Raw genomic sequence first — 25,472 nt, forward strand, 5'->3', positions numbered from 1 at the left:
GTGCTTCCTGTCACTTTATTGCCTCACTGATTTCATCAGATGGGAACATTTAAAATCCCGGCACAGGTTTTAAGACAAATTTTGCTCCAATATGGAGCAGAACATTGCCACCAAGTGGTGACAGCTTAAATAGTATCTGTTTGAGAGGCACAGTACTTCTGTGTAGAATCATCTGCAATGTGGATCTTCAGCTGTGTTTGGTCTGCATTGCCTCCAGATGTTTTGTGAATTGTCAGGTACGAGTACACCAGTCCACCTGATATACTGCAATCCAACAATGAAAAACAGTTAACAGAAACAACAAAATGGTTTACACAATAAGTAAAGTCCTATTAGATTTGTTTGCTCTTTATACATCAGTTGATGTGAGAAGTTAAACTGCCATTTTATCATAAATCTGACTTTGAATTTAACCCTCTGGTACAAGACATTAAAACTTAAGCACTGTATTTGTGTGGGTGCTACCGTTTGTACTTTGTCCTGTGCACTGCTACTTCCCAGCATACCATAAAACATGTATTGAGCATGTTGTCCCAAAGGGTCACAGACTTGACACTCACACATTAGCTTTAAATTTAGACTCCATGAATACAGCTGTAAACTTTTATCCACTTTACAAGAGAAGTAGATCTTAAAAGGGAACAGAAAATTTTTTTGAGAATTTGTTTCTGCATTCCTTGGTAAAAAGTGTTATTCATACACTTACAGAATGTCTGAGTGCAGCGTAGATAATATTTTTATCAAATTTGCCACAAAATTGACATGTAAATCGCCATTGACTGAAGTCAGTGGAAGGCACTTGCGGTTGAGGTCACCGGTTGGGGTGTTCCAGGCAGTTTACTGAGCTCGCTCACTGAAGTTCTTAGTCTCCTCAAGAAACAGGTGGAATATGCCGGAAAGCTGCACATGTTGGCAAAGCCACAAATGGAGGAACAAGGGAGACAATATTTCCTTCCATAAGTAAGTGGTTTTGGTTATTCTTGTGACTTTTGGTTGACATGTATGTTTCTTGCCTGTGTCGTCCGAGGACATGGACGACACTTACACAGAGATGTGCACACAAACACCACTGACTTCATGAATGAAACTCAGTCAATAAAGGATAATTGTGTGTGTGTGTGTGTGTGTATATATATATATATGTATGTTTCGTAATGGTTTAAGGAGCTGCACTGTTAACCCCCAAAACGTGAAGAGCTGCAAATTGTGAATGATCCGCAAACCGTTAATTGCAAAACGTGAATGCTGAAAAAATCTCCCCCAAAATGTGAATGTATCACAAAATGTGAACGGAGGTCTTGCAAAATGTGAATATCATTCATAATATATGTATGTTTTTTTTGTTAGTTTAAGTAGCTTATGGATTTCAGTTTTACGGCTCAATTACTGCAGGAAAACTTGATCGCAAACCCGATCACTGCAAAATTTTTTTTTTTGCGGGGGTCACTACAGCCTGAGGAGGTGATCTGAGCAGCTCTCGATGGTGTCAAGCGCTCGGTCCTGCTGGGTGTGTCCCGCTCTGGGGACAGTTTCAGACAGTCCCTACGCTTCCGTTTCTCTGCTGCCTGTTCGTTCAGGTCAATATTATTTTTCCAGCTCAGATGATGGCTCATATGGATAAAAATAAGGTTGTAGCTTGTTGTCTACCTTCCTGAGGTTAGAAACTAGTGTTTGTTTTTCTACAACTCTTGTCTTAAGATTATTGAGCCGTTTACTGGAGGGGGAGGTTTCTGTCCTCTGTGAGTTTGACAGGTGGCCCGTCCCCGTTAAAGTCCTCCCCTAACACTGTCCCCAGAGCGGGACACACCCAGCAGGACCGGGCGCGTCACACTATAAGCGAGAGCTGCTCAGATCACCTCCTCAGGCTGTTTGGGAGATAAATTTTCAATATTCACATTTTGCAATTAACAGTTTGCAGATAATTCATGATTTGCAGCTGATTCATGTTTTGGGGTTAACAGTGCTATGCTGACAACAGCAGCAGCATCAGCTCGGTTCAGCCCAGCAGCGCAGCTTAACAGCGTAGATCCGTGCAACTTTCAACACTAATATTTCAGAATGTGTGGGTGTCACACTAAGTATAATACTTTCCTGACATAATTTAATGTTAATTACCGTTACTGGCTCGATATCCAGGTCAGAAAGGCATTTTAACACAGACGAGGTCTGTTAGAAAAGTATCCAAAATTTTTTATTTTTTTTTTGCAAAAACCTGATGGATTTGAATCACGTGTGCTTGCATGAGCCAACCCTGAACCTTCGTGCGCATGCATGAATTTTTTCACGCCTGTCGATTGTGTCAGTTGCTGGCAAGCAGCATTTGTGTGAGGTCGTGTGTTGTGCTCTCGGCGGATTTTCATTGCAAGGAAAATGACGGAATGACTCGAGCAGTGCTACTGAATCAAATTTTGCCAGAAACTGGGCGACAGCCAGGTGGAAACCATTCGGAAGATTCAGACAGCTTTCGGTGGCTTTTCAGTCGTGTGACTATCCGAGAAATTGTGGAAGAGGTGGGCATCATTTTTCGGAGTCCAGCATGTCCTGTGAGACTTCAACACGAAGGTGCTTTTGCTCCGCCGTCAGCAGCTTCGGCACGAATTTCACCGCCCCTCTTTTCATGGACAAATCTTCTGTCACAGTGGAATGTGCCGAAAAAGTGCTGATGTCCACCTCGTCCGCAATTTCTCGGATAGTCACACGACAGTCCCGCATCACCACAGTGTTCACTCTGGAAATGATCTGGTCATTTCAGCATGTTGATGGCTGACCAGAGCGTGGCGCACTCTCCAGCGTTGTGCAGACGTCTTTAAACCGTCGTTTAAAGATTTTGCTCCAGTCGGTTCAGACGGTTTTGCTCCAGTCGTTCCGTCATTTTCGTTGCAATGAAACTCCGCAGAGAACACTACACACAACCTCACACAAATGCTGCTTGCCAGCAAGTGACGCAATCGACAGGCGTGAAAAAATTCACGCACATGCACGAAGGTTCAAGGTTGGCTCATGCAAGCACACGATTCAAATCCATCAGGTTTTTGCAAAAAAAAAAAAAAAAAAGGTTGGATACTTTTCTAACAGACCTCATATTTTGCAAGTGTTTTTCTGAGTGTGTTCAGTCACAAATCCCCACTGAAAATACATTAACATCCGGGAACTTGGTCAATATTTTACGCAGTCAGGAGGTGTCATGTCGCTGTCCATGAAGGGATGTTCACGTTTGGTGGGCAGCACTGGGAGTGCGGACTCTAGTTGTCATATATAACCTCTCTGTTGGTGCCTCTGGCAGGGAATCTCAGAACGAGGCTCATCTTCCCCCAACCAGTGACGTCACCCGCCTGACCTGCGTAAAAGGCGGCAGCCGGTTGATGTCAAAGCCTGTCAGGCCACGACTAAAACAAGGTTATCTGTAGATGTTTTATGGTCTTTAATGTTTCTTGAACTATCAAAAGAATACATTTTTTTTGTTTATTCATGCTATCAATAATACAAGGTCTGTTAGAAAAGTATCTGACATTATTTTTTTAAAAAACCATATGGATTTGAATCACGTGTGATTGCGTCAGACAAGCTTGAACCCTCGTGCGCATGCGTGAGTTTTTTCATGCCTGTCGGTTGCTTCATTCGCCTGTGAGCAGGCTTTGAGTGAGGTGTGGTCCACCCCTCTTGTCTATTTTTTATTGCGAAAAAATGTCTGAATGATTTGGAGCTTTGCTGCATCAATTTTTTTCCAGAAACTGAGAGACCTCCAGGTGGACACCGTTCGAAAAATTAATATGGCTTTCAGGGACGATTTTATGGGTATTAAACAGATTACGGGGTGTTACTGCCGCTTTAAGGACGGCCCACAACTGCTGAGAGCGCGGCGTGCTCCCAGCCCCCATCGACAGGCTGACACCCCGCTGGAACAACCAGATCATTTCCAACGTGAAAGCTTTGTTGATCCGGGACCTCATCTGACTTTCACAAAAAGGCAGAAGATGTGGACATCAGCACTTTTTCCAGCACATTCCACCGTTACAGGAGTTTTTTTCATGGAAAGAAAAGCGGAGGGACGCGCCACGGCTCCGTTCATTACGCGGGACAAAACCACCTCGGTGTTGGTCTCTCAGGACAGCTTTCAGGTGGATTTCAGACGGATTGTGGTTGCTTTCCAGTCGTGTGAATATCCGATTGTGATTGTGCATGAGCTGGACATGCCAGAACATGTTCCGTGAGGCTTCATCACGGCGTTGCTTTGCGCCGAGCGGCTGCACCGCGACGCGCGGTTAAGCAGCTTCTCTTTCCATGACAAAAACTCCTGTAACAGTGAAATGTGCCGTTCATTTTTAAACTGGACGCTGTCTTGATCCGGTATGTCATCTGACTAGCACAGGAATTGTGAAAAGATGTGGACATCAGCACTTTTTCCCGGCACATTCCACCGTTAGGAGTTTTTTTCATGTTAAGAAAAGCGGAGGGATGCGCCATGGAGCCGTTCATTACGCGGGACAAAACCACCTCGGTGTTGGTCTCTCAGGACAGCTTTCAGGTGGATTTCAGATGGATTCCGGTTGCTTTCCAGTCGTGTGAATATCCGATTGTGATTGTGCATGAGCTGGACATGGCAGAACATGTCCCGTGAGGCTTCATCACAGCGTTGCTTTGCGCCGAACAGCTGCACCGCGACGCGCGGAACTCCTCCGCACGTCTGTCTTAATGTGCCAGAAAAGTGCTGATGTCCACGTCTTTTCACAATTCCTGTGCTAGTCAGATGACATACCGGATCAAGACAGCGTCCAGTTTAAAAATGAATGGCACATTTCACTGTTACAGGAGTTTTTGTCATGGAAAGAGAAGCTGCTCCACCGCGCGTTGCGGTGCAGCCGCTCGGCGCAAAGCAATGCCGTGATGAAGCCTCACGGGACATGTTCTGGCATGTCCAGCTCATGCACAATCACAATCGGATATTCACACGACTGGAAAGCAACCACAATCCGTCTGAAATCCACCTGAAAGCTGTCCTGAGAGACCAACACCGAGGTGGTTTTGTCCCGCGTAATGAACGGAGCCGTGGTGCGTCCCTCTGCTTTTCTTTCCATGAAAAAAACTCCTGTAACGGCGGAATATGCCAGAAAAAGTGCTGATGTCCACATCTTCTGCCTTTTTGTGAAAGTCAGACGAGGTCCCGGATCAACAAAGCTTTCACGTTGGAAATGATCTGGTTGTTCCAGCGGGGTGTCAGCCTGTCAATGGGGGCTGGGAGTGCACCGCGCTCTCAGCAGTTGTGGGCCATCCTTAAAGCGGCAGTAACACCCCGTAATCTGTTTAATCCCCATAAAATCGTCCCTGAAAGCCATATTAATTTTCGAACAGTGTCCACCTGGAGGTCTCTCACAGTTTCTGGAAAAAAAATTGATGCAGCAAAGCTCCAAATCGTTCAGACATTTATTCGCAATAAAAAATAGACGAGAGGGCTGGACCACACCTCAAAGCCTGCTCACAGGTGAATGACAATCGATAGGCATGAAAACACTCACGCATGCACACGAGGGTTCAAGCTTGTCTGACGCAATCACACGTGATTCAAATCCATATGGTTTTTTTTTTTAAAAAATAATAAGGTCGGATACTTTTCTAACAGACCTCCTATGTGGGTGTTTCTGTTACCCTTCAAGTTACTGCGAAACTGTCACTTGGAGCCACATGCACTTTTAAAGGGATTCAAACAAAGCATTTAAACTTGCACTGTATTCAAATAAGAGAAATTTAACTGGAAAATCAAAACAAAAATGTTCTTACCAAATAGTAAGGCCTATGAAATTTGTCCAAGAGAACAAGTAGTCTCCACCCACAAAAATGCCAACGTATGCCACTGCAGCGTTCTGAGGAAAAATATAATGTGTGACTGAATAATACTGTTAATGACAAGGACAAATGCAACAATTTTTGAAGGAAGATGCTGTCAGCCCTGTTAGGTTTTGAGTGTACAGGATATCTTAATAAGTAGTCTGGCAGAAATTAGTGGAACGATGCCGCAAAAAAAGGAAAATGATTCATTCCAGGTTGTTCATCCTTTTCTCCTTGTTTCATCCAATGAAAAACAATAACCATTTAATTACCACTGATGATCCATTAAATGAGTAATGACTTGTAATTATGACAAACTCGGAGCAGACAAAACCTTGCAACCCCTCTGTGATCTTTGCTGAACTGCATATACTGTATATAATTGCATTTTCTGCTACTAATTCCTGTGCTTATCTTTCAGAAACAACCAGAATAAATCATCTGTGTGTATATGTTTTTGACCTGATTCTGTTAAGCTGATGCTTGAGTAACGGCATGAAGTTTCTGCCATAATCCTAAAACTAATTGTTTTATGATCATAATGTGTTCATGTATGCTTGCACTGTCCAGTTGAACGTGTTTAGACTCATATTAGTATAATATCCACTGTATTAAATTTAGGGCTTCTTTGTAAGAGCACATTATGTGCTGAAGATATTGTACTCATCATTGTGCTTTGGACTAATCATGGAAATAGTGAAACTGGTTATGCGGCCTGTTTGGTATCACTGGAATGTCTAGACAATATGTACCCTGTCCATATTGTTGCTGTGAAACTAAGTGTTGAACCACAGGCACATCTGTGCATGCTAGCCTGCTGACATTTAAGATATATGTTATAATTAGGATAATCTCGCAAAGTATGTTCATGCCCACACACAGTTGTTTTGCAGATTCTCACAGGAACAATGGAGGAAGCCTGAAGAATGTGGCCATGACCTGTCCTGTACAGGCCAGTCAGGGACGGGTGTGGTAAAGACACTCGAGAGAAGTGATGTGCTAGTAACCTCTCCTTCCAAGTTAGTCGTCTAGCCACACAACGCAAAGGGAGGAGTATTCCCAGAAGCAGACGGTTCTCACCAACCTTTTGGACCATTGAGAGGAGGGGAAAATGCCGCAAGAATAGATGAATCATTGTTAGAGTGGGTTATTTAAGTAGATCATAGATAGCATGGGGGAGAACAGGATCCACAGAGCTCTGTGCAAGACTTATGCTTTAGCGATTTTACTACTACTACTCAATGTTTTAAATAAAACTCTGTTCTGAATGGTAAATCAGGCAGGGTGCAATCTGAACAGACTCTTGTCTCATGACTGTTTTTGTTTCCACCTTCCCTGGGTTCAACGGACATGCGGTGAATGGCGAACAAGGTCAGGGGTCTTGGGGGCCAGTCTCCAACAGAACCCCTGAGGGTATGGCATCCACGGGCAGAGGAACAACATGTACTTGTTTCAGGTGCGGATGCATAAATTAACACTTAAAGACAACGTTGGCTAACATGTTTACTATCAAGTTAATTAATGTACTTGAACAGAAAAAGCTGGCAAAAGGTGATTAGAGACCCTGCAAGGCTTACGACAAATGTGGGTGTGGAATCCATTAGCTTAGCAGAACAATTAGTGCAGAAAATCCACTATGGTGATAGTATAGTTTAGAGGGATATGCTTTGCAAACTTAACACCCAATACTACATTGGATGGCATTGAAATTGAGGATGGCCCGTTGGCTGTTCCAGCAATATCAAATATTTTATGTCTGCTATCTACAACCTGCGTGGAATGTCTCAAACCTAAACTTAAACCTACTTCCAAACATCTTATATATGCTACTCTGGAACCACCCCTAAATCCAAACAGTCCAATTGCCAACCCCACTGAGGTCCTTAGCCTGGATCCCATTAACATAAGATCACTGTCCTCAAAATCATTGCTGATTAATGATCTAATTATGGATCATAACTTAGATATGATTGGGTTAAGTGAAACCTGGCTTAAACCTACAGCTGTCCTCCCCTTAAATGAGGTCTACCCACCAGTGTACACATTTAGTCACATCCCCTGTGATGCGAAGCAAGGTGGGGGTGTTGCTCTTATTTATAAATCGAGGTTTAGTTTATTAGCTGTTGGGGGTCACAAATATAACTCGTTTGAACATCTGATTCTCCGCTCTGCCCACGATGCTACGTACAGTAGTGTTCAGAATAATAGTAGTGCTATGTGACTAAAAAGATGAATCCAGGTTTTGAGTATATTTCTTATTGTTACATGGGAAACAAGGAACCAGTAGATTCAGGGGGAGGTGATGGTCTAGTGGTTAAAGCATTGGTCTTGAGACCAGAGGATCCTCGGTTCAAATCCCAGCCTGACTGAAAGATCACTAAGAGCCCTTGGACAAGGTCCTTAATCCCCTAGTTGCTTCCGGTTTGTAGTGGGTGCCTTGCATGTAAGCAGCCTCACTTTGGGGTGAATGTGAGACACTGATGTGTAAAGTGCTTTGAGCATCTGACGCAGATGGAAAAGCGCTATATAAATGCAGTCCATTTATTCTCACAAATCCAAGCATTCATGATATGCACACTCTTAAGGCTATGAAATTGGGCTATTAGTAAAAAAAAAAGTAGAAAAGGGGGTGTTCACAATAATAGTAGCATCTGCTGTTGACGCTACAAACTCAAAACTATTATGTTCAAACTGCTTTTTTAGCAACCCTGTGAATCATTAAACTAGTATTTAGTTGTATAACCACAGTTTTTCATGATTTCTTCACATCTGCAAGGCATTAATGTTGTTGGTTTGGAACCAAGATTTTGCTCCTTTCCTAGTGTGCTTGGGGTCATTGTCTTGTTGAAACACCCATTTCAAGGGCATGTCCTCTTCAGCATAAGGCAACATGACCTCTTCAAGTATTCTGACATATCCAAACTGATCGATGATACCTGGTATGCGATATATAGGCCCAACACTATAGTAGGAGAAACATGCCCATATCATGATGCTTGCACCACCATGCTTCACTGTCTTCACTGTGAACTGTGGCTTGAATTCAGAGTCTGGGGGTCGTCTCACAAACTGTCTGCGGCCCTTGGACCCAAAAAGAACAATTTTACTCATCAGTCCACAAAATATTCCTCCATTTCTCTTTAGGCCAGTTGATGTGTTCTTTGGCAAATTGTAACCTCTTCTGCACGTCTTTTATTTAACAGAGGGACTTTACGGGGGATTCTTGCAAATAAATTTGCTTCACTCAGGCGCCTTCTAACTGTCACAGCACTTACAGGTAACTCCAGACTGTCTTTGATCATCCTGGAGCTGACCAATGGGTGAGCCTTTGCCATTCTGGTTATTCTTCTATCCATTTTGATGGTTGTTTTCTGTTTTCTTCCACGCGTCTGTTTTTTTTTGTCCATTTTAAAGCATTGGAGATCATTGTAGATGAACAGCCTATAATTTTTTGCACCTGCATATAAGTTTTCCCCTCTCTAATCAACTTTTTAATCAAACTATGTTGTTCTTCTGAACAATATCTTGAACGTCCCATTTTCCTCAGGCTTTCAAAGAGAAAAGCATGTTCAACAGGTGCTAGCTTCATCCTTAAATAGGGGATACCTGATTCACATCTGATTGTTCCACAAAATTGACGAACTCACTGACTGAATGCCACACTACTATTATTGTGAACACCCCCTTTTCTATTTTTTTTTTACTAATAGCCCAATTTCATAGCCTTAAGAGTGTGCATATCATGAATGCTTGGTCTTGTAGGATTTGTGAGAATCTACTGAATCTACTGGTACCTTGTTTCCCATGTAACAATAAGAAATATACTCAAAACCTGGATTAATCTTTTTAGTCACATAGCACTACTATTATTCTGAACACTACTGTATTGCAAAAGTCAGAAGAATAAACATCAGCCGTATTACTTTGTCACTATATAGGCCCCCTGGCCCATAGTCTGAATTCTTGGTAAGTTCATCTGGATTTGGTTCTTGCACGTGGTATTGCTGTCACAAATACTGACATCATGGCTCTTGCATCGGTGGTCTCTGATCACTCACTTATTAGGTTTATAGTTTCGCTGCCGTGTTTAGTGGAACAACAACCTTATTTATCACTGCGGCGAAGCATCAACTCCTCAACTACGACTGAACTCAAAGCTCGATTGCCTGATATCTTAGCTTCACATTCAGCAGACAGTCTTGTGGATAGTTTAAACTCAGAGCTCAAAACTACACTCCACATGATTTCACCACCTATGTTAAAACCACACGAAACTTGTAATGTCTACAAAAAGCACAACCTGCTTATTTGATCTTATACCAACAAAACTGTTTAAGGACCTGTGGCCCATTCTTGGGCCAACTGTGCTGGAAATTATTAATCTCTCATTAACCTCTGGATCTGTTCCTAATGTTTCCAATCTGCAGTGATTAAACTATTACTTAAGAAATCTAATGTTGACCTAGCCTAGTGTATTGAAAAACTATAGGGCAATATCAAATCTATCAATTTGCTCTAAAATTCTGGAAAAGGTGGTTTCACGGCAGCTCGTGGACCACCTTAGTGAGAATAATCTTTCTGAGCCACTGCAGTCTGCTTTTAGAAAATATCATTCCACAGAGATGGCTCTCACTAAAGTGGTGAATGATCTTATGCTTGCAATGGATTCGAACACCATTACGGTTCTGGTGCCGTTAGATCTTAGTGTTGCATTTGATACTGTGGATCATCATATTCTACTTGATAGGCTGGAAAATCATTTTGGGATTACTGGGAATGCCCTTGCATGGCTGACATCACACTTGACCAGTCGTTCTCACTGTTTTGTACAGTAACACTACCTGTAACCTTAATGACAAGAAATTTGGGGTTCCACAGGGGTCCGTCGTAGGCCCCCTGCTTTTCTCCCTTTATATACCACCCCTTGGGCACATATTGCAGCGTTTTGGGATTACCTTTCACTGCTATGCAGATGATGCTCAGTTATACATGCTGATAACTGCTGGTAATCTCGTTCACATAAAATCCATAGAAGATTGCCTTGCATCAGTGAGAAGGTGGATGTCTCGAAACTTCCTACTTTTAAACTCTGATAAGACTGAAATTATGTTTCTTGGTCCAGTGAGACATCGGCATCAATTTGACCAGTTAACGCTCATCCTAGGCTCGTGTGTCATACATCACACTGACAAAGTGAGGAACCTTGGGGTAATTTTTGATCCTACATTGTCCTTTGACCTCAACATTAGAAATATGAGGACTGCTTTCTTCCACCTGCGAAATATAGTGAAGATTCGTCCCATCCTGTCTATGGCTGATGCTGAGACCCTGATCCATGTGTTTATCTCTTCTAGATTGGACTACTGCAATGTTCTATTTTCTGGTTTACCACAGTCTAGCATTAGGGCTCTCCAATTGGTTCAAAATGCTGCAGCCAGACTTTTGACATGAAGCAGAAAGTTCGACCATATTACACCCATTTTGGCATCCCTTCACTGGCTTCCTGTCCCAGTGAGATCAGATTTTAAGGTTCTGCTACTAGTCTATAAAATTGTTCACGGACTCGCACCTCCCTACCTAGCTGATCTAATTAAACCTTACGTACCAGCCCGGGCTTTGCGTTCTCAGGGTGCAGGACTGATTTGTGTCCCTAGGGTGAATAAGAAGTCTGCAGGTCATAGAGCTTTCTCTTATCGTGCCCCTGCTCTGTGGAATGATCTCCCTGCGTCAATAAAACAGTAAGATTCTGTGGAGACTTTCAAGTCCAGACTTAAGATGCACTTATTTTCCCTTTCGAATGGCTAGCATACTGGTATAGTTTTATGCTTTTTACTCTTAATTCATTTTATTAGAAAACGGAGTGTGCTGCAACCTCAACGTTACCTAAATTCTGGGTCTTTTAGTGAAGCTTAGGGCTAGTGGCTGGTGATCACCTTAGTATTTCTTCTTTTTCTTGATGTTTAATGCTGGCAAATTATACAGTATTTCTTGTCTTTCTGATGCCTGATTCTGTTTTTTCTCTCTGTTTAAGGTGTAGCTCCATCCAGAGATGGGAGCTGTATTTGTGCTGGCGACCCTCCTGTCCTGTGCACCAACAGCATTTCCTGTATATTCGTTTTGTGAATTGTTCTGTAATTTATGTCTGTGGCATGGCCCAAGCAGAGGGTCACCCCCTTGAGTCCGGTCTGCTTGAGGTTTCTTCCTCAGAGGGAGTTTTTCCTTACCACTGTTGCTCTGGGGGTTGGTAAGGTTAGACCTTACTTGTGTGACGTGCCTTGAGGCAACTCTGTTGTGATTTGGCGCTATATAAATAAAAATAAATTGAAATTACACTGATGATACTCAGTTATACATACCGATAACTGCTGGTAATCTCATCCACATATAATCCTTAGAAGACTGCCTTGCATCAGTGAGAAGCTGGATGTCTAGCAATTTCCTACTTTTGAACTCTGATAAGTCTGAAATGATGGTTCTTGGTCCACTGAGACATCGGCATCAATTTGACCAGATAATGCTTAGTCTAGGCCTGTGTGTCATACATCACACTGACAAAGCGAGGAACTTTGGGGTAAGTTTTGATCCTACGTTGTCCTTTGACCTCCACATTAGAAATATTATGAGCACTGCTTTCTTCCACCTGCAAAATATAGCAAAGATTCATCCCATCCTGTCTATGGCTGATGCTGAGACCCTGATTCATGCATTTGTCTCTTCTAGAGTGGACTACTGCAATGTTCTATTTTCTGGTTTACCACAGTCTAGCATTAGGGCTCTCCAATTGGTTCAAAATGCTGCTGCCAGACTTTTGACAGGAAGCAGAATGTTTGACCACATTACACCCATTTTGGCATCCCCTCACTGGCTTCCTGTCCTGTGAGATCAGATTTTTAGGTTCTGCTACTAACCTATAAAATTGTTCACGGACTGGCACCTCCCTACTTAGCTGACCTAATTAAACCCTACGTACCAGCCTGGGCTCTGCGTTCTCAGGGTGCAGGACTACTTTGTGTCCCTAGGGCGAATAAAAAGTCTGCGGGTCATAGAGCTTTCTCTTATCGTGCCCCTGTTCTGTGGAATGATCTCCCTGCATCAATAAAACAATCAGATTCTGTAAAGACTTTCAAGTCCAGATTTAAGACACACTTATTTTCCCTTTTGTATGGCTAGCATACTGGCGTAGTATGTTACTATGCTTTTTACCCTTTTAAATTCATTTTCTTAGGAAACGGAGTGAGCCCCGGCCTCAACATTATCTAAAGTCTGGGTCTTTTAGTGAAGCTCAGGGCTAGTGGCCAGTATTTCTTCTGTTTTTCGTGTTGCTTAATGTTGACAAATTATATTGTATTTGTTGTCTTTCTGATGCCGGATTCTGTTGTTTCTCTCTGTTTGAGGTGCGGCTCCATCCAGAGATGGGTGTGGTGCATGGAGCTGTATATAAGTACTAGAGAGCGCAGTAGCGCTGAGCCATGTGCCGACAAGGAGGCGTGATCGCCATTTTAATTCCGGGCAAGATAGTGATTTGCGTGCATAGAAGTTCAAGAAACAGGTGGAATATGGCGGAAAGCTGCATATGTTGGCAAAGCCACAAACAGAGGAACAAGGGAGACAATATTTCCTTCCATAAGTAAGTGGTTTTGGTTATTCTTGTCACTTTGCCTGTAATATTTGGATGATAAACAGCTGTATGTCTCCTGCCGTACCTGTGTCGCCCGATGACACGGACCATTAACTCTTCACTTATGTCTAGTTGATATTTTCCACTGCTAGACCAATGTCTAGTTAAAACACTTGTTGTTAGTGATTAAAATTGTTCGACAAGACTGGGGATTTTTTTTTTAAATTTGCACCTTAAATTATTGAGATAATGACCCGCGCTGTGCCGCTCACAGTCACACCCACACACAGAGATGTGTACCCACACCGACTTCCTGAATGAAACTCGGTCAATAAAGGATAATTGTGTAAAAATATAACATAATATATATATATAAATAAATAAATGGTATTGGAATGGTTTTAGGAGCCACGCTGCGTTGAGAGAGAGCAGCAGCTGCAGCAGGACGCCTCAGCTCAGCAGCTTAACAGCGCAGATCCGTGTAACTTTCAACACTAATATTTGGGAATGGGTGTGTGTCAGAGCAAGTTTAATACTTTCCTGACATAATTTAATTTTACTGGCTCGATATCCAGGTCAAAATGGCATTTTAACACGTATTTTACAAGCATTTTTCTGAGTGTGTTCAATCGCGAATCTCCACTGAAAATGCATTAACATCCGGGTACTTCATCAATATTTTGCCCGGTTAGGAGACGTCATGTCGCTGTCCATGAAGGGACGTTTTGTTTCGTGTGCAGCACTGGGAGTGCGCTCTCTAGTTCTTATATACAGCTCCGTGGTGTGGTGTCTTCTGCAACCCTCCCGTCCTGTGCACCGGCAAAATTTCGTGTATATTCATTTTGTAAATTGTGTCGGTAGCATGGCCCAAGCAGAGGGCCCCTTTGAGTCTGGTCTGCTTGAGGTTGCTTCCTGAAATCAGAGGGAGTTTTTCCTTACCACTGTCGCCTGTGTGCTTGCTCTAGGGGTTGGTAAGGTTAGACCTTACTTGTGTGAAGCGCCTTGAGGGAACTTTGTTTTGATTTGGCGCTATATAAATGAAAATAAATTGAAATTCAATTGAAATGTATGCTGTTTGTGTATTAATATTTTGAATTAAGATGAAATTAAAAGATATACATAATATAAATGTTTTTTTTTTTTTGTTTTTTAAATGGGAGATCTGTGTAATCTTGGTGGAAGTGCAGTTTGTGCACCCTGAATCTTTTCTGTCTCATCAGTGTGTTCTTACCTTAATTGCCCCGACTACTGCAGTAGTAAGGGCTGAGTTATAATAGCTGCACAGAATGATGGAGTACATCAGTACAAATCTGAAATAATGAAACAGTCTTTAGGCTGGGCATACACTGTACGATATTTTCAATCATTGAACTAGGCTCCAGCTCAAACTGTGCGACAAAACCGCAGGGTTTAAAAGTTCAGAGCACACAATTCATGGTCTCACACTGTACGGCCCGATGCTCTGATGCGATCTGACTGCTCACATTGTACGTTCAAAAACCACACGTCGGACTCGTGTTTCCAGAAGCAAAACATGACAGCTTTTATTTTTCTTTTTAAAAAAAAAAAAAAATTTCATGCCTATCAGTGCGCACAGTGAGTGAAATCAGGTGGGCGGAGACTGAATGTATATGCATGTGCACGCACACACAGAACGATCACCATCTTGAAGAGAGCCCTCGGATACAATGCCAGATCTGGTTAGGATAACTATAGAGCCTAGGGTGCAACTTTAGACCCCAGGTTTGGGGCCCATTGCATTCTACTAAAAAGACATCAAAGATAAATGAAAAACCAACAGACAGCAACATGATTCACGAGAGGCCGGTTAAAAAAGAAAACATAACAGGTGTTGCTACTTACACTGTTGTATAAATAAACTATATTTCGTACAGAGTCTTACAGCTGTGCAAGCTGTAGCAACTTATTCCCTCATCTGTCGGAAATCCTGTTGTCTGCTGTGTGTGTGTGTGTGCGCGCGCGCATATATGTTCAGTCTCCCCCCACCTAATTCCACTCACTGTGTGCGCTGATAGGCATGAACTTTAATATGATATTAGGTTATTGCGAGGGAACGCAATAAAAAACAAAACAAACACACAAGACTTTACATGAGATCACTGTTTGCTCTCTCCGGTGTTTGCTCATGCACAGTGCGTGAGGTAATCAGCGCGTAGATGCTTGTAGCGCTGCTTCAATAGCACGGAACCCTCACGAGTCACGACGGCCGACCAAAACATCAAACAGGTTTGATTTTCATCCGTCCATATGACTCCCGATCGGGAGGTGGTCGTGAGATGTTAAACGCAGTTCGTTACTCCATGTAGACTGCATGATGCAGGACGCATGATTAAGCTGAAACTCGGCGTGATCCAAAAAAATTCTCGCACGAGTGAAAAATCAGCTGAAAAAGGGCCAAAACTCGCACAGTGTAAGCCCAGCCTTAGGTAAATGGGTCAGATCAGTATGCGTAACAAAATGACAAACATTTCTGCAGCAGGAAAACAATTCCCTTTGCACAAATATGAATTTTGTCTGAAAAGGCATTTGTTTTCTTAAAAGACACAATTGAATGAGTTGATGTGAATGATGGCAACGTACCCCATGATACAAGACATGAGAAAACAAAACACAAATGTGGTTTTGACCCAGTCTTCAAAAGTAACTGCCTGTCAGTCCAAACATAGAAAGATGTCAAGGAGGAAAATAAATATGTACATATGAAGAAAAACATTTTTAATCACAGCCATTTACCTTGTGTAGGTCTCCTGTAAATGCACTTGCCAATAGAGTGGGGATAACAATGATTAGTGCATTGTAAAATAGGACACCATATTTCCCCAGTCCCTAAACAGGAAGGGAAAAGAAATATACCGGTATGTATATATGACACTTGTTGCCTTGTTACATGTTTGGTACAAATGTTGTAGTGAAGATCAATTGTGTACTGAGGTTAGGGTTCTATTGACTTACAGGGTGTAAAACCCATCCATCCAACAGTTGGCTAACCTGGGTTAGCCAAATGTTTAAGAGCTAGAACACTGGAGCAATTCATAGCCTCATTATTGTATGACAATTACTGTATTGTCAAACACAGCAACAGCCCCACCTATGCAAATATTTGCTGTTTTGTAGCTCGCTCATAGTATGTTGTGCATTTCTAGTAGTCTGCACTGGACAAGCTTGCAAATCATAATGCTCTGTATCTGAATGGAGAGTTACCTCAGCGCCTAGTTTCTTCTTGGTGTACACGCTGCTGGTGGCAGTGAAGGCATCATTCAGCAATATGAAAACATAGGCTTCAGCATCAAATGCCAGGTCAGAACTAGAGGGCAGAGAACGCATTGTGCTTCTGTTTAAAATACATATGTACTTCGGTTGACAAACATTCAAATCAACACAAATTATTGGGCACCATAGTCTTGTTTGAGGGTGGGTGATGGGTTAAATGAAAAAGCATATGATGCAAAAAATATACTTCCAGGGACAGCCTCATTATCGCCCATTCACTTGTCTGTTCCCATCAGAAATATGGTACTTTCTGAGTTTTTGGGCAAATTACACAATTAACAAAGTGAAAATGCAAAGAAAAAAAAGTGATGATGCAGTTGGAAAGTGGACATGTGTTGCAGTTTATGACCCGGAGCTCAAACATGTCGACGCAGTTGTCCAAGTGAGAGACCGCAGTAGCTACTCTGTCCACCTTCAACTCCTCATTGTTCACATTAAATCTTGCTAAAACCAGTGGTGGGCACAGTTCCTCTAATCCACTAACCGTTAATTATCGAAGCTAACGTTTTCATTCTCGGATTAGCTTTTCAAATAACTCTGAAAAACATCAGCAGACCAATTAGCTTCCAATAAATTTAGGTCTGATCATTTTTAGACTGCTAACATATTTTTGTAGGCATAATGAATAAAGCTTAACAGTTAAAAACATTTGTGAAGTCTCAAAGCAAAGATTTTAGTACCTGCCTGTTCAATGTTTTGTAGCAGACAGACAGCTCTATTCTCTGCAGAGAGTTGCTGCAGCCTCTGATTAACATGATGAAAAGCATAAAAATGTACATTTTAGTTGTATAATGTTCATTTACAATTGTCGTCATGTGGATTCTCTGTGCTGTTTCGACAGCAGCAACTCTCTGGTGCGCAAAGGATTATTGGATATCTCAATAGGGCGACTACTGCCATGAACACTGCCATCTACAACCCCTGGCAAAAATTATGGAATCACCGGCCTCGGAGGATGTTCATTCTGTTTAATTTTGTAGAAAAAAAGCAGATCACAGACATGACACAAAACTAAAGTCATTTCAAATGGCAACTTTCTGGTTTAAGAAACACTATAAGAAATCAAGAAAAAAAGATTGTGGCAGTCAGTAACGGTTATTTTTTAGACCAAGCAGAGGAAAAAAATATGGACTCACTCAATTCTGAGGAATAAATTATGGAATCACCCTGTAAATTTCCATCCCCAAAACTAACACCTGCATCAAATCACATCTGCTCATTGACATTGACCCTATGTGTCTTTTTGCAAGGAATGTTTTCACAGTTTTTGCTCTATGGCAAGATGCATTATCTTCTTGAAAAATGATTTCATCATCCTCAAACATCAGAAAAGTGTCCAAAATATCAATGTAAACTTGTGCATTTATTGATGATGTAATGACAGCCATCTCCCCAGTGCCTTTACCTGACATGCAGCCCCATATCATCAATGACTGTGGAAATTTACATGTTCTCTTCAGGCAGTCATCTTTATAAATCTCATTGGAACGGCACCAAACAAAAGTTCCAGCATCATCACCTTGCCCAATGCAGATTCGAGATTCATCACTGAATATGACTTTCATCCAGTCATCCACAGTCCACGATTGCTTTTCTTTAGCCCATTGTAACCTTGTTTTTTTTCTGTTTAGGTGTTAATGATGGCTTTCGTTTAGCTTTTCTGTATGTAAATCCCATTTCCTTTAGGCGGTTTCTTACAGTTCGGTCACAGACGTTGACTCCAGTTTCCTCCCATTCGTTCCTCATTTGTTTTGTTGTGCATTTTCGATTTTTGAGACATATTGCTTTAAGTTTTCTGTCTTGACGCTTTGATGTCTTCCTTGGTCTACCAGTATGTTTGCCTTTAACAACCTTCCCATGTTGTTTGTATTTGGTCCAGAGTTTAGACACAGCTGACTGTGAACAACCAACATCTTTTGCAACATTGCGTGATGATTTACCCTCTTTTAAGAGTTTGATAATCCTCTCCTTTGTTTCAATTGACATCTCTCGTGTTGGAGTCATGATTCATGTCAGTCCACTTGGTGCAACAGCTCTCCAAGGTGTGATCACTCCTTTTTAGATGCAGACTAACAAGCAGATGTGATTTGATGCAGGTGTTAGTTTTGGGGATGAAAATTTACAGGGTGATTCCATAATGTATTCCTCAGAATTGAGTGAGTCCATATTTTTTCCTCTGCTTGGTCTAAAAAAGTAACAGTTACTGACTGCCACAATCTTTTTTTCTTGATTTCTTATAGTGTTTCTTAAAGCCAGAAAGTTGCCATTTGAAATGACTATTTTTGTGTCATGTCTGTGATCTGCTTTTTTTCTACAAAATTAAACAACTGAATGAACATCCTCCGAGGCCGGTGATTCCATAATTTTTGCCAGGGGTTGTACTAGCCAGGACGTTAACGAGCAAAGTTCACTTTCTCCCAGAATGACGTGAACAGGAAATGATCGCAGTTCACACAACCTGAGCATGTTTACATGAAACAAACACAATAACATTTATAAACCCAGAGAATATATTCACAAGAGTTTTCAGCACAATATGCAGAGTTTAATGCTGTTGTCCGTGTGCAGCGGTTAAAGTGCAGCCTCATCAGAGCGTCTCAATGCATTTCTCCTGTTGTGAAACTTTACCCATAATGCACTGCAGCATTAAACACAAACACTAAAACCTTCCAAATTAGCGCATTACTTTAAAACTAAAACATATAGCTGATATTTTCACTTTCTAAAATGCCAGATGTGACGTTAATTTAAATAACTTGTCTGGAATTAGTTTGGTTAAAATTTTAACCATAGGTTAAAACTGTATGCCTGTTGATGACTTGCGGGATATGCCGGCAAGTCTGCATGGTGTAAAGAGAAATTGTCTTTATTCCTCCTCCACCTCTTCTTCCTTGGTCACCAGATCTCTTTTGCATTAACCATGACCACCCCCCCCCTTCCACCCCACATTTTGTGCCCTCCGTCACGAAATGAATTTGTGTCCCCGTTACGAAAAATACCCCATTTTCGTACCCCCGTCACAAACTCACAGATTAATGTATTTTTCATAACCCAGTCCTGTGAACTGCCGTGAGACTGGGTTGCCCTGTGCAGCTCTCCTAGATTAACTGCCTGTCTGGAATCTCCACCATGCTCTTGAGATTGTGCTGGGACACACAGCAAACCTTTTGGCAATCGCACAAATTGATGTGCCATCCTGGAGGAGTTGGACTACCTGTGCAACCTCTGCAAGGTTCAAGTGTCCAACCTGTGCTAGCAGTACTGACACTGACCCTAGCCAAATGTAAAACTAGTAAAAAATCAGTCAAAAAAGATGAGGGAAAAAATATCAGTGCCCTCCACCTGTAAAACCATTCCTGTTTTGGGTGTTGTCTCAACTGTTGTCCCTCTAGTGTACCTGTTGTTAATTTCATTAACACCAAAGCAGCTGAAACTGATTAACAACCCCTCTCTGCTGACCAGATCAATATGCCAGAAGTTGAATTATTATACTGATTAAAAAGTGTTCCCTTAATTTTTTTGAGCAGTGAGTATGTATACATGCACACACTTTATACATACCTTGCAGCAACCATGGCACCAAGGACTATAGCCAAAACGCTGTACACAAGACTCTTTGGAAATGTTTTTCTGAGAAGTGAACACAATGAGTGCAAGACATACTACAGAGTCAAGACAACCTTCTCTGCAACAATTCAGCTCCCGCACCTAATCACACGCTGTTCTTTTGTATCTAATCCACTTTCCCCCAACACACACAATGGCCTGTACTGATAAACTTATAGTCATATAAGTGTTAAAGTTATGTGTACTGTACTTATTGATTCATTCAGGCATGCCACAAACAGTAAAGAATGGTTAAAACCTCCAACAGTGAAAATAATTCTAAAAGTTAGAGATATCCCATACCTTAGTACATATACTTCCAAGATCATTGTCATCACTATGGTGAATTTCCGGAATACTGTAAACATGGGCAAGCTGTAGAACACCCAACACATTTAAAAGAAAGCCAAATAAATGAATGTTAAGCTGCTGTAAAAAAAAACAAACAACAAAAAAAAAACAATACAAAATAACAACAATAAAAAAATGATATCATCAGTGAAATTATTTGAACCTGAGCTTTTTGGTGCTCGCCAGTCCTGTTATGTGATTTCCAACGTATAGCAGTGGAAGAGGGAAAATCTGAAATAAAAAAAATAGACATCATTTAATTGTGCCATACAAACAGATCTCAAAAAGTAATGGACAGATTTTGAAATCTGGCCATACATCATAAAGAACATTTCTTGCATGTGAGGATCAAACATAGTTCTTATTGTAACCATGATGTCTACATGGGCATTTGATATCTTTCTTCCACATACAGGTAATTTCCTTGCTCATATGCCATACCACACTGATGCAGTAATTCATGCAAAAGGAGCCTCAACGAAGTACTGAGTGCAAAAATGAACATGCTTTTCAGAAATTCCACATTTCTCTATTACAAATTCTTTTTTTTTGACTGATCTTATGAAATATTCCAATACTGGCCAGTTACCTGCCTCGGGGTGGGTTTGATTCAGAGACTGAAATGAAACCTTGATCTTTATCAACAAAAATATCATCTCTCACCTATCCTGGATTAGATGCCATGGGTGAAACTGATGCAGCACACTGCAGTCTGCATTTGTAACAACGTGATGGAGGGATGCTGGCCCTGCACCCCAAGGTGCTAGATTCTTCAACTTTGTAAAAACCTTGTAACTCTTAGAATGACCTAAACAGTGGGTCATCTCTCTGAGTCTGGTCTGTTGAGGTTTCTTTCTCAACATCATCAGACGGAGTTTTTCCTTACCACTATCGCCTTTGTGCTTGTTCTAGGGCACACCCGGGCATTTTACAGCCCGCGGGCCGTATCCGGCCCTTTGGCTGACTTGGCCTGCAAATACCTGGAAATTAAAGAATAAAATATTTACTAATCTATGAAGTTAGTGTAGTGGGTGACCTTCGGCCACCTCCCCAGCTGTTTGTGGCTGTGTGTGCGTGTCCTTCAGAGTATAGCAGAGCCTGGCACAGAGCGATCCACACACCACACAGACTATCACGGCGCCATCGCGAAATGCATGCCACACAGCACGGCGCCATTGTGTAATGCACACCACACAGCCTGGCATGGCGCCATTGCGTGATGCATACCACACAGCCACAAAGCGCGGAGATGGTGGATGGGACCATGGACCCAGCGCCGGAGACCATTTGTTTTATGCCTACGTTCAGTCCCATGATCTTGAATGTTTCGTTTTCACACTCATGCACTCTTGGTGCGCAGGCTTTTCAGTGATGGGAAAGGTGCACAATCCTTTGTCCACCTTTTCCTGATGATTTTTGACTTTTTCTCCTTTGTTCTGCTGTCGTCGTGTGACCGGGCCTTTATGACTGAACTAAAACCGCATTGCTTTTATTTTGAAGCCTGTTTTTTTTTTCTTCTTGGAAATGATTAATCCAATCAATGTGCACCACTCTTCAAAAATGTCCCCTCATGCCAAAAAGAGGGAGGTGGATGCTGAATTTTGATGAAGTTTAATAAATCCAGGTACAGGTCCTCTCTCACTGATGATAGTCTGTCAGCTGTCTCCACAGCCTGACTTTGATACACTGGTTAAAGATCAATGGAGACTAGATTTCTCTCACAGAATTAGAAAAAAACAACTGAAAAACACTAAAATGTAGATTTCTCTCACAGAATTAGAAAAAACAACTGAAAAACACTAAAATGTAAAAAGTGGTGGAAAATATAAATGTAGACATACAAAGACATGATAAGAACTAGTGTACTGGGACACTGTTCTCTTTTTTTATCTGCGCAGTTCAGTGACAATGATATTGTGACTCGTCTTTATTATCTGGTTTACAATGACAACTGATGTGATGTCTTTAGAAAGCTAAGAACCTCCTTGTTCCAAACAGTAAATTTCAGTTTCAACAGTATATTAATCGCAAAATGCATTTTGGGGTCAATGTGACTAAAAATGATCACAAATGTAATGAGTCAGAAATGTTTCATATTTTGTTCACTATTGTCTTGGAAAATGTTTGAATAAATTATATTTTTGTAAGGTAACCTCTTTTTTCATTGCCTAATCAGAACAGCTACCAGTTTGTCAAAATAATGCTATTCACAGCTTTTTATATAGGAATAAAATTATTATTGTGCAGACTTGCATTTAGCCTTTTGGTCCGGCCCTCCACAATATTTTCTGTTTCTCATTTGGCCCTTTGCAAAAAATAACTGCCCACCCCTGTTCTAGGGGTTGGTAAGGTTAGCCCTTACTCTTGTGAAGCGCCTTGAGGCAGTTTTGTTGTGATTTGGCGTAATATAAATGCAATAAAATTAATTAAGTTGAATTGATTCCAGAGAACTGTTATACCCCCGTCACACATAGTCAGAATCACGCAGAGTGGCGTCATACTTATGAATCGGCGCACATCCAAAAAGTGTTGGCTTTCAGTTCCAAAATGTTCTGACAGCCATTTGCGGAAGTCCACACAGGTGGTCAAAATCGGCCGGTGGCCCCGAGTGTGACACACATGTTCAAAACTCTCCAGACGCGGTCGAGATGGGACACCTATCTGACGGCAATTCATGCGTTATCTGAGGACCATCTGACCGCAATTTACATATTCTGAGGGCAGTAAAACGGGATCCGAAATTATTTGAGTGCATACGGGGGAACCTCGAGATGGATCTGGCACTACAAAGCCTGGAGCGCAAAGGAACTGTTAAATGTGGCATGCTTCATCACAATAATAATTATGAATTATTATCATGTATAGTGAATGTGAACAATGGCTGTCAAACCGAAAGATCCGTGCACTACTGTGTGCACACCATCGCAAATCTGAACAAGCCATCATATCCACAATAGTCCTTACAGTACAGATATTTGTCCATTCCTTCCCATGGGCGACGTAAATAATGTGAACTATTGTCTGCACCGTAACACAGACAGCTGCGCCTCTCTGTGGTGCACAGTAACGCATCATTGCATGCATCAGGCTCGGAGCTGAACGGATCTCGCGCTGTAATAAATGATCACCTTCTAACTCCGTAGGAGATATAGCATGGAACTTGTCCCAGGCAGTTATGAATAAAGATGACTCACACCTCCAACAGCGGCCCAGAAGTGTTTCAAAGCGCGGACAAGGACATGAACATGAAGCTAGGACGCAGCCTGTGGTTAAAATCCTCTCACCCAAAAGAAAAAAATTAAGTCCATGTGATAATCCAACCATCGCAGTGTCCAGAGTGGTGTTGTGCTCCTGAAATTGGCAAACAAGAAAAAAGAAAGTTCCCTGGAAAGGCGGTCCGTCTGAGGGAGTGCATGGCCTAATGCCAGCAAACTTGCCAGCTCCGGTCTGTGTTTGCCATCCAGACATTTGGAGTTCAGGCAGTCTGCAGCGCCTTTTATGGCCATCTGACAACAGTCTGTGTTGTCTACATACGCTCTGGATGTGATCTGATAGGTGTGGACGAGGCAGTCTGTCTGCGCTCCGACACTGCTGGCCACACCTCTTTTCTTCCCGACTGCATCGGATTATGGCAATATTTGCCATGTCAGGCATGCTTCCGGCAAATTCTTACTATGTGTGACGGGGGCATTAGGGTGCGACTAAAGCTGCCTCAAGAACAGAGCGCTGCTACTCCTACTTGTACAAATGAGAGGTAAGAAAATCAAAGGAAAAGAGAAGAGAATAGCAAAGTACGACACCAACCTTTTAGCATACTTGCTGATAACTCCACTTAACTACTACTACTAAAGTGTCAATCCCCATATGTATATATATATGTCAAATGTGGCTCAATTCTGAGGTGTCGTTTGAACAGGAGAGGGACACATACACATACCATTGTCTCTTAATATAGAACATTTTGAGATATGAGTTTTTTTTCTCCATTTTTTTGGAGCTGTACACTGTAATTATCAAAATAAATGCTTGAAACATTTTACTTTATCTGTAATGAGTCGAACCTTGATCCGGACAAGTGGTTGAAAATGAATAAATATAATGTGTAGAATATATAAAATGTTAATTTTCTAAAGATGCACTTGCAAATAAGGCCCCTGATGGAACTAGAAGTGTGATTTCTGACAGCTGGCTGAGGAGTGCACTCTGAGTGCCTTACTAATTTGGAACACATTTAAAAAGTAGTGTTTTCTTAAAGAAATACAAGCAGTACTTACTTTCACTAGAACACTTCTGTCAAAGTCTTGAAACTGTATGGTTTTGCTCATTTTGGCAGCATAAAGGACTAGAACAGTTGTGATCATCTGAAAGGAGAAATAGGAAATAAAGGACAGTGAGGTGACACACAAAGACAAAAAGCAAACACACTTCTGCTGGGACACTTACCTGACCGATTCCAAGACACATGTAGGAGGGAAACCTGCAACAAGTCGCTGTTTTTAAGTTTCCGAATGACAAACACTACAAATACCAAGTATTAACTGTGCCCAAATGAACAGGTGGCTGTAGTGCTAACAGCGACACCTACCTGAAGCTCGTCAGCACCGTTTTATTCACCACCGTGATAAAAAACGAGCTGCCGGCGTAAAATACAGCAGACAAAAACCTCAGGAGTGAGGAGTGTTCAGCAGTTTCCACACAAGTTCCGGAAGACATTTTTGTGAGTGTTGTTAAAGTTTACCAGCGGTTATTTTCAAGCTTGTTTCCGGTCTGCTGCTGCACGAGC

The 25,472-nt window shown here is 41.8% G+C and overlaps 1 protein-coding gene across 2 annotated transcripts; it reads right to left on the reverse strand.

Annotated features, from left to right (window-relative positions):
- Position 1: 1 nt before the first annotated feature.
- Positions 2 to 25,472, reverse strand: slc35d2 (solute carrier family 35 member D2). Of its 2 annotated transcripts, XM_034170568.1 has the most exons (12): positions 25,275 to 25,472; positions 25,133 to 25,166; positions 24,964 to 25,050; positions 20,853 to 20,920; positions 20,642 to 20,713; positions 20,294 to 20,362; positions 16,664 to 16,766; positions 16,196 to 16,288; positions 16,043 to 16,110; positions 14,673 to 14,751; positions 5,776 to 5,858; positions 2 to 264 (listed from the first exon to the last, which is right to left on the reverse strand). In XM_034170568.1, exons 1-12 carry the CDS (start codon positions 25,400 to 25,402, stop codon positions 126 to 128), a joined length of 1,023 nt encoding a protein of 340 aa, XP_034026459.1. In that variant the 5' UTR covers positions 25,403 to 25,472; the 3' UTR covers positions 2 to 125. The 2 variants fall into 2 exon arrangements, with proteins under 2 accessions (XP_034026459.1, XP_034026460.1); XM_034170569.1 differs by lacking the exons at positions 20,294 to 20,362; positions 20,642 to 20,713.

This window comes from Thalassophryne amazonica, chromosome 5 (assembly GCF_902500255.1).
Source record: "Thalassophryne amazonica chromosome 5, fThaAma1.1, whole genome shotgun sequence".
Lineage (NCBI taxonomy): Eukaryota > Metazoa > Chordata > Actinopteri > Batrachoidiformes > Batrachoididae > Thalassophryne > Thalassophryne amazonica.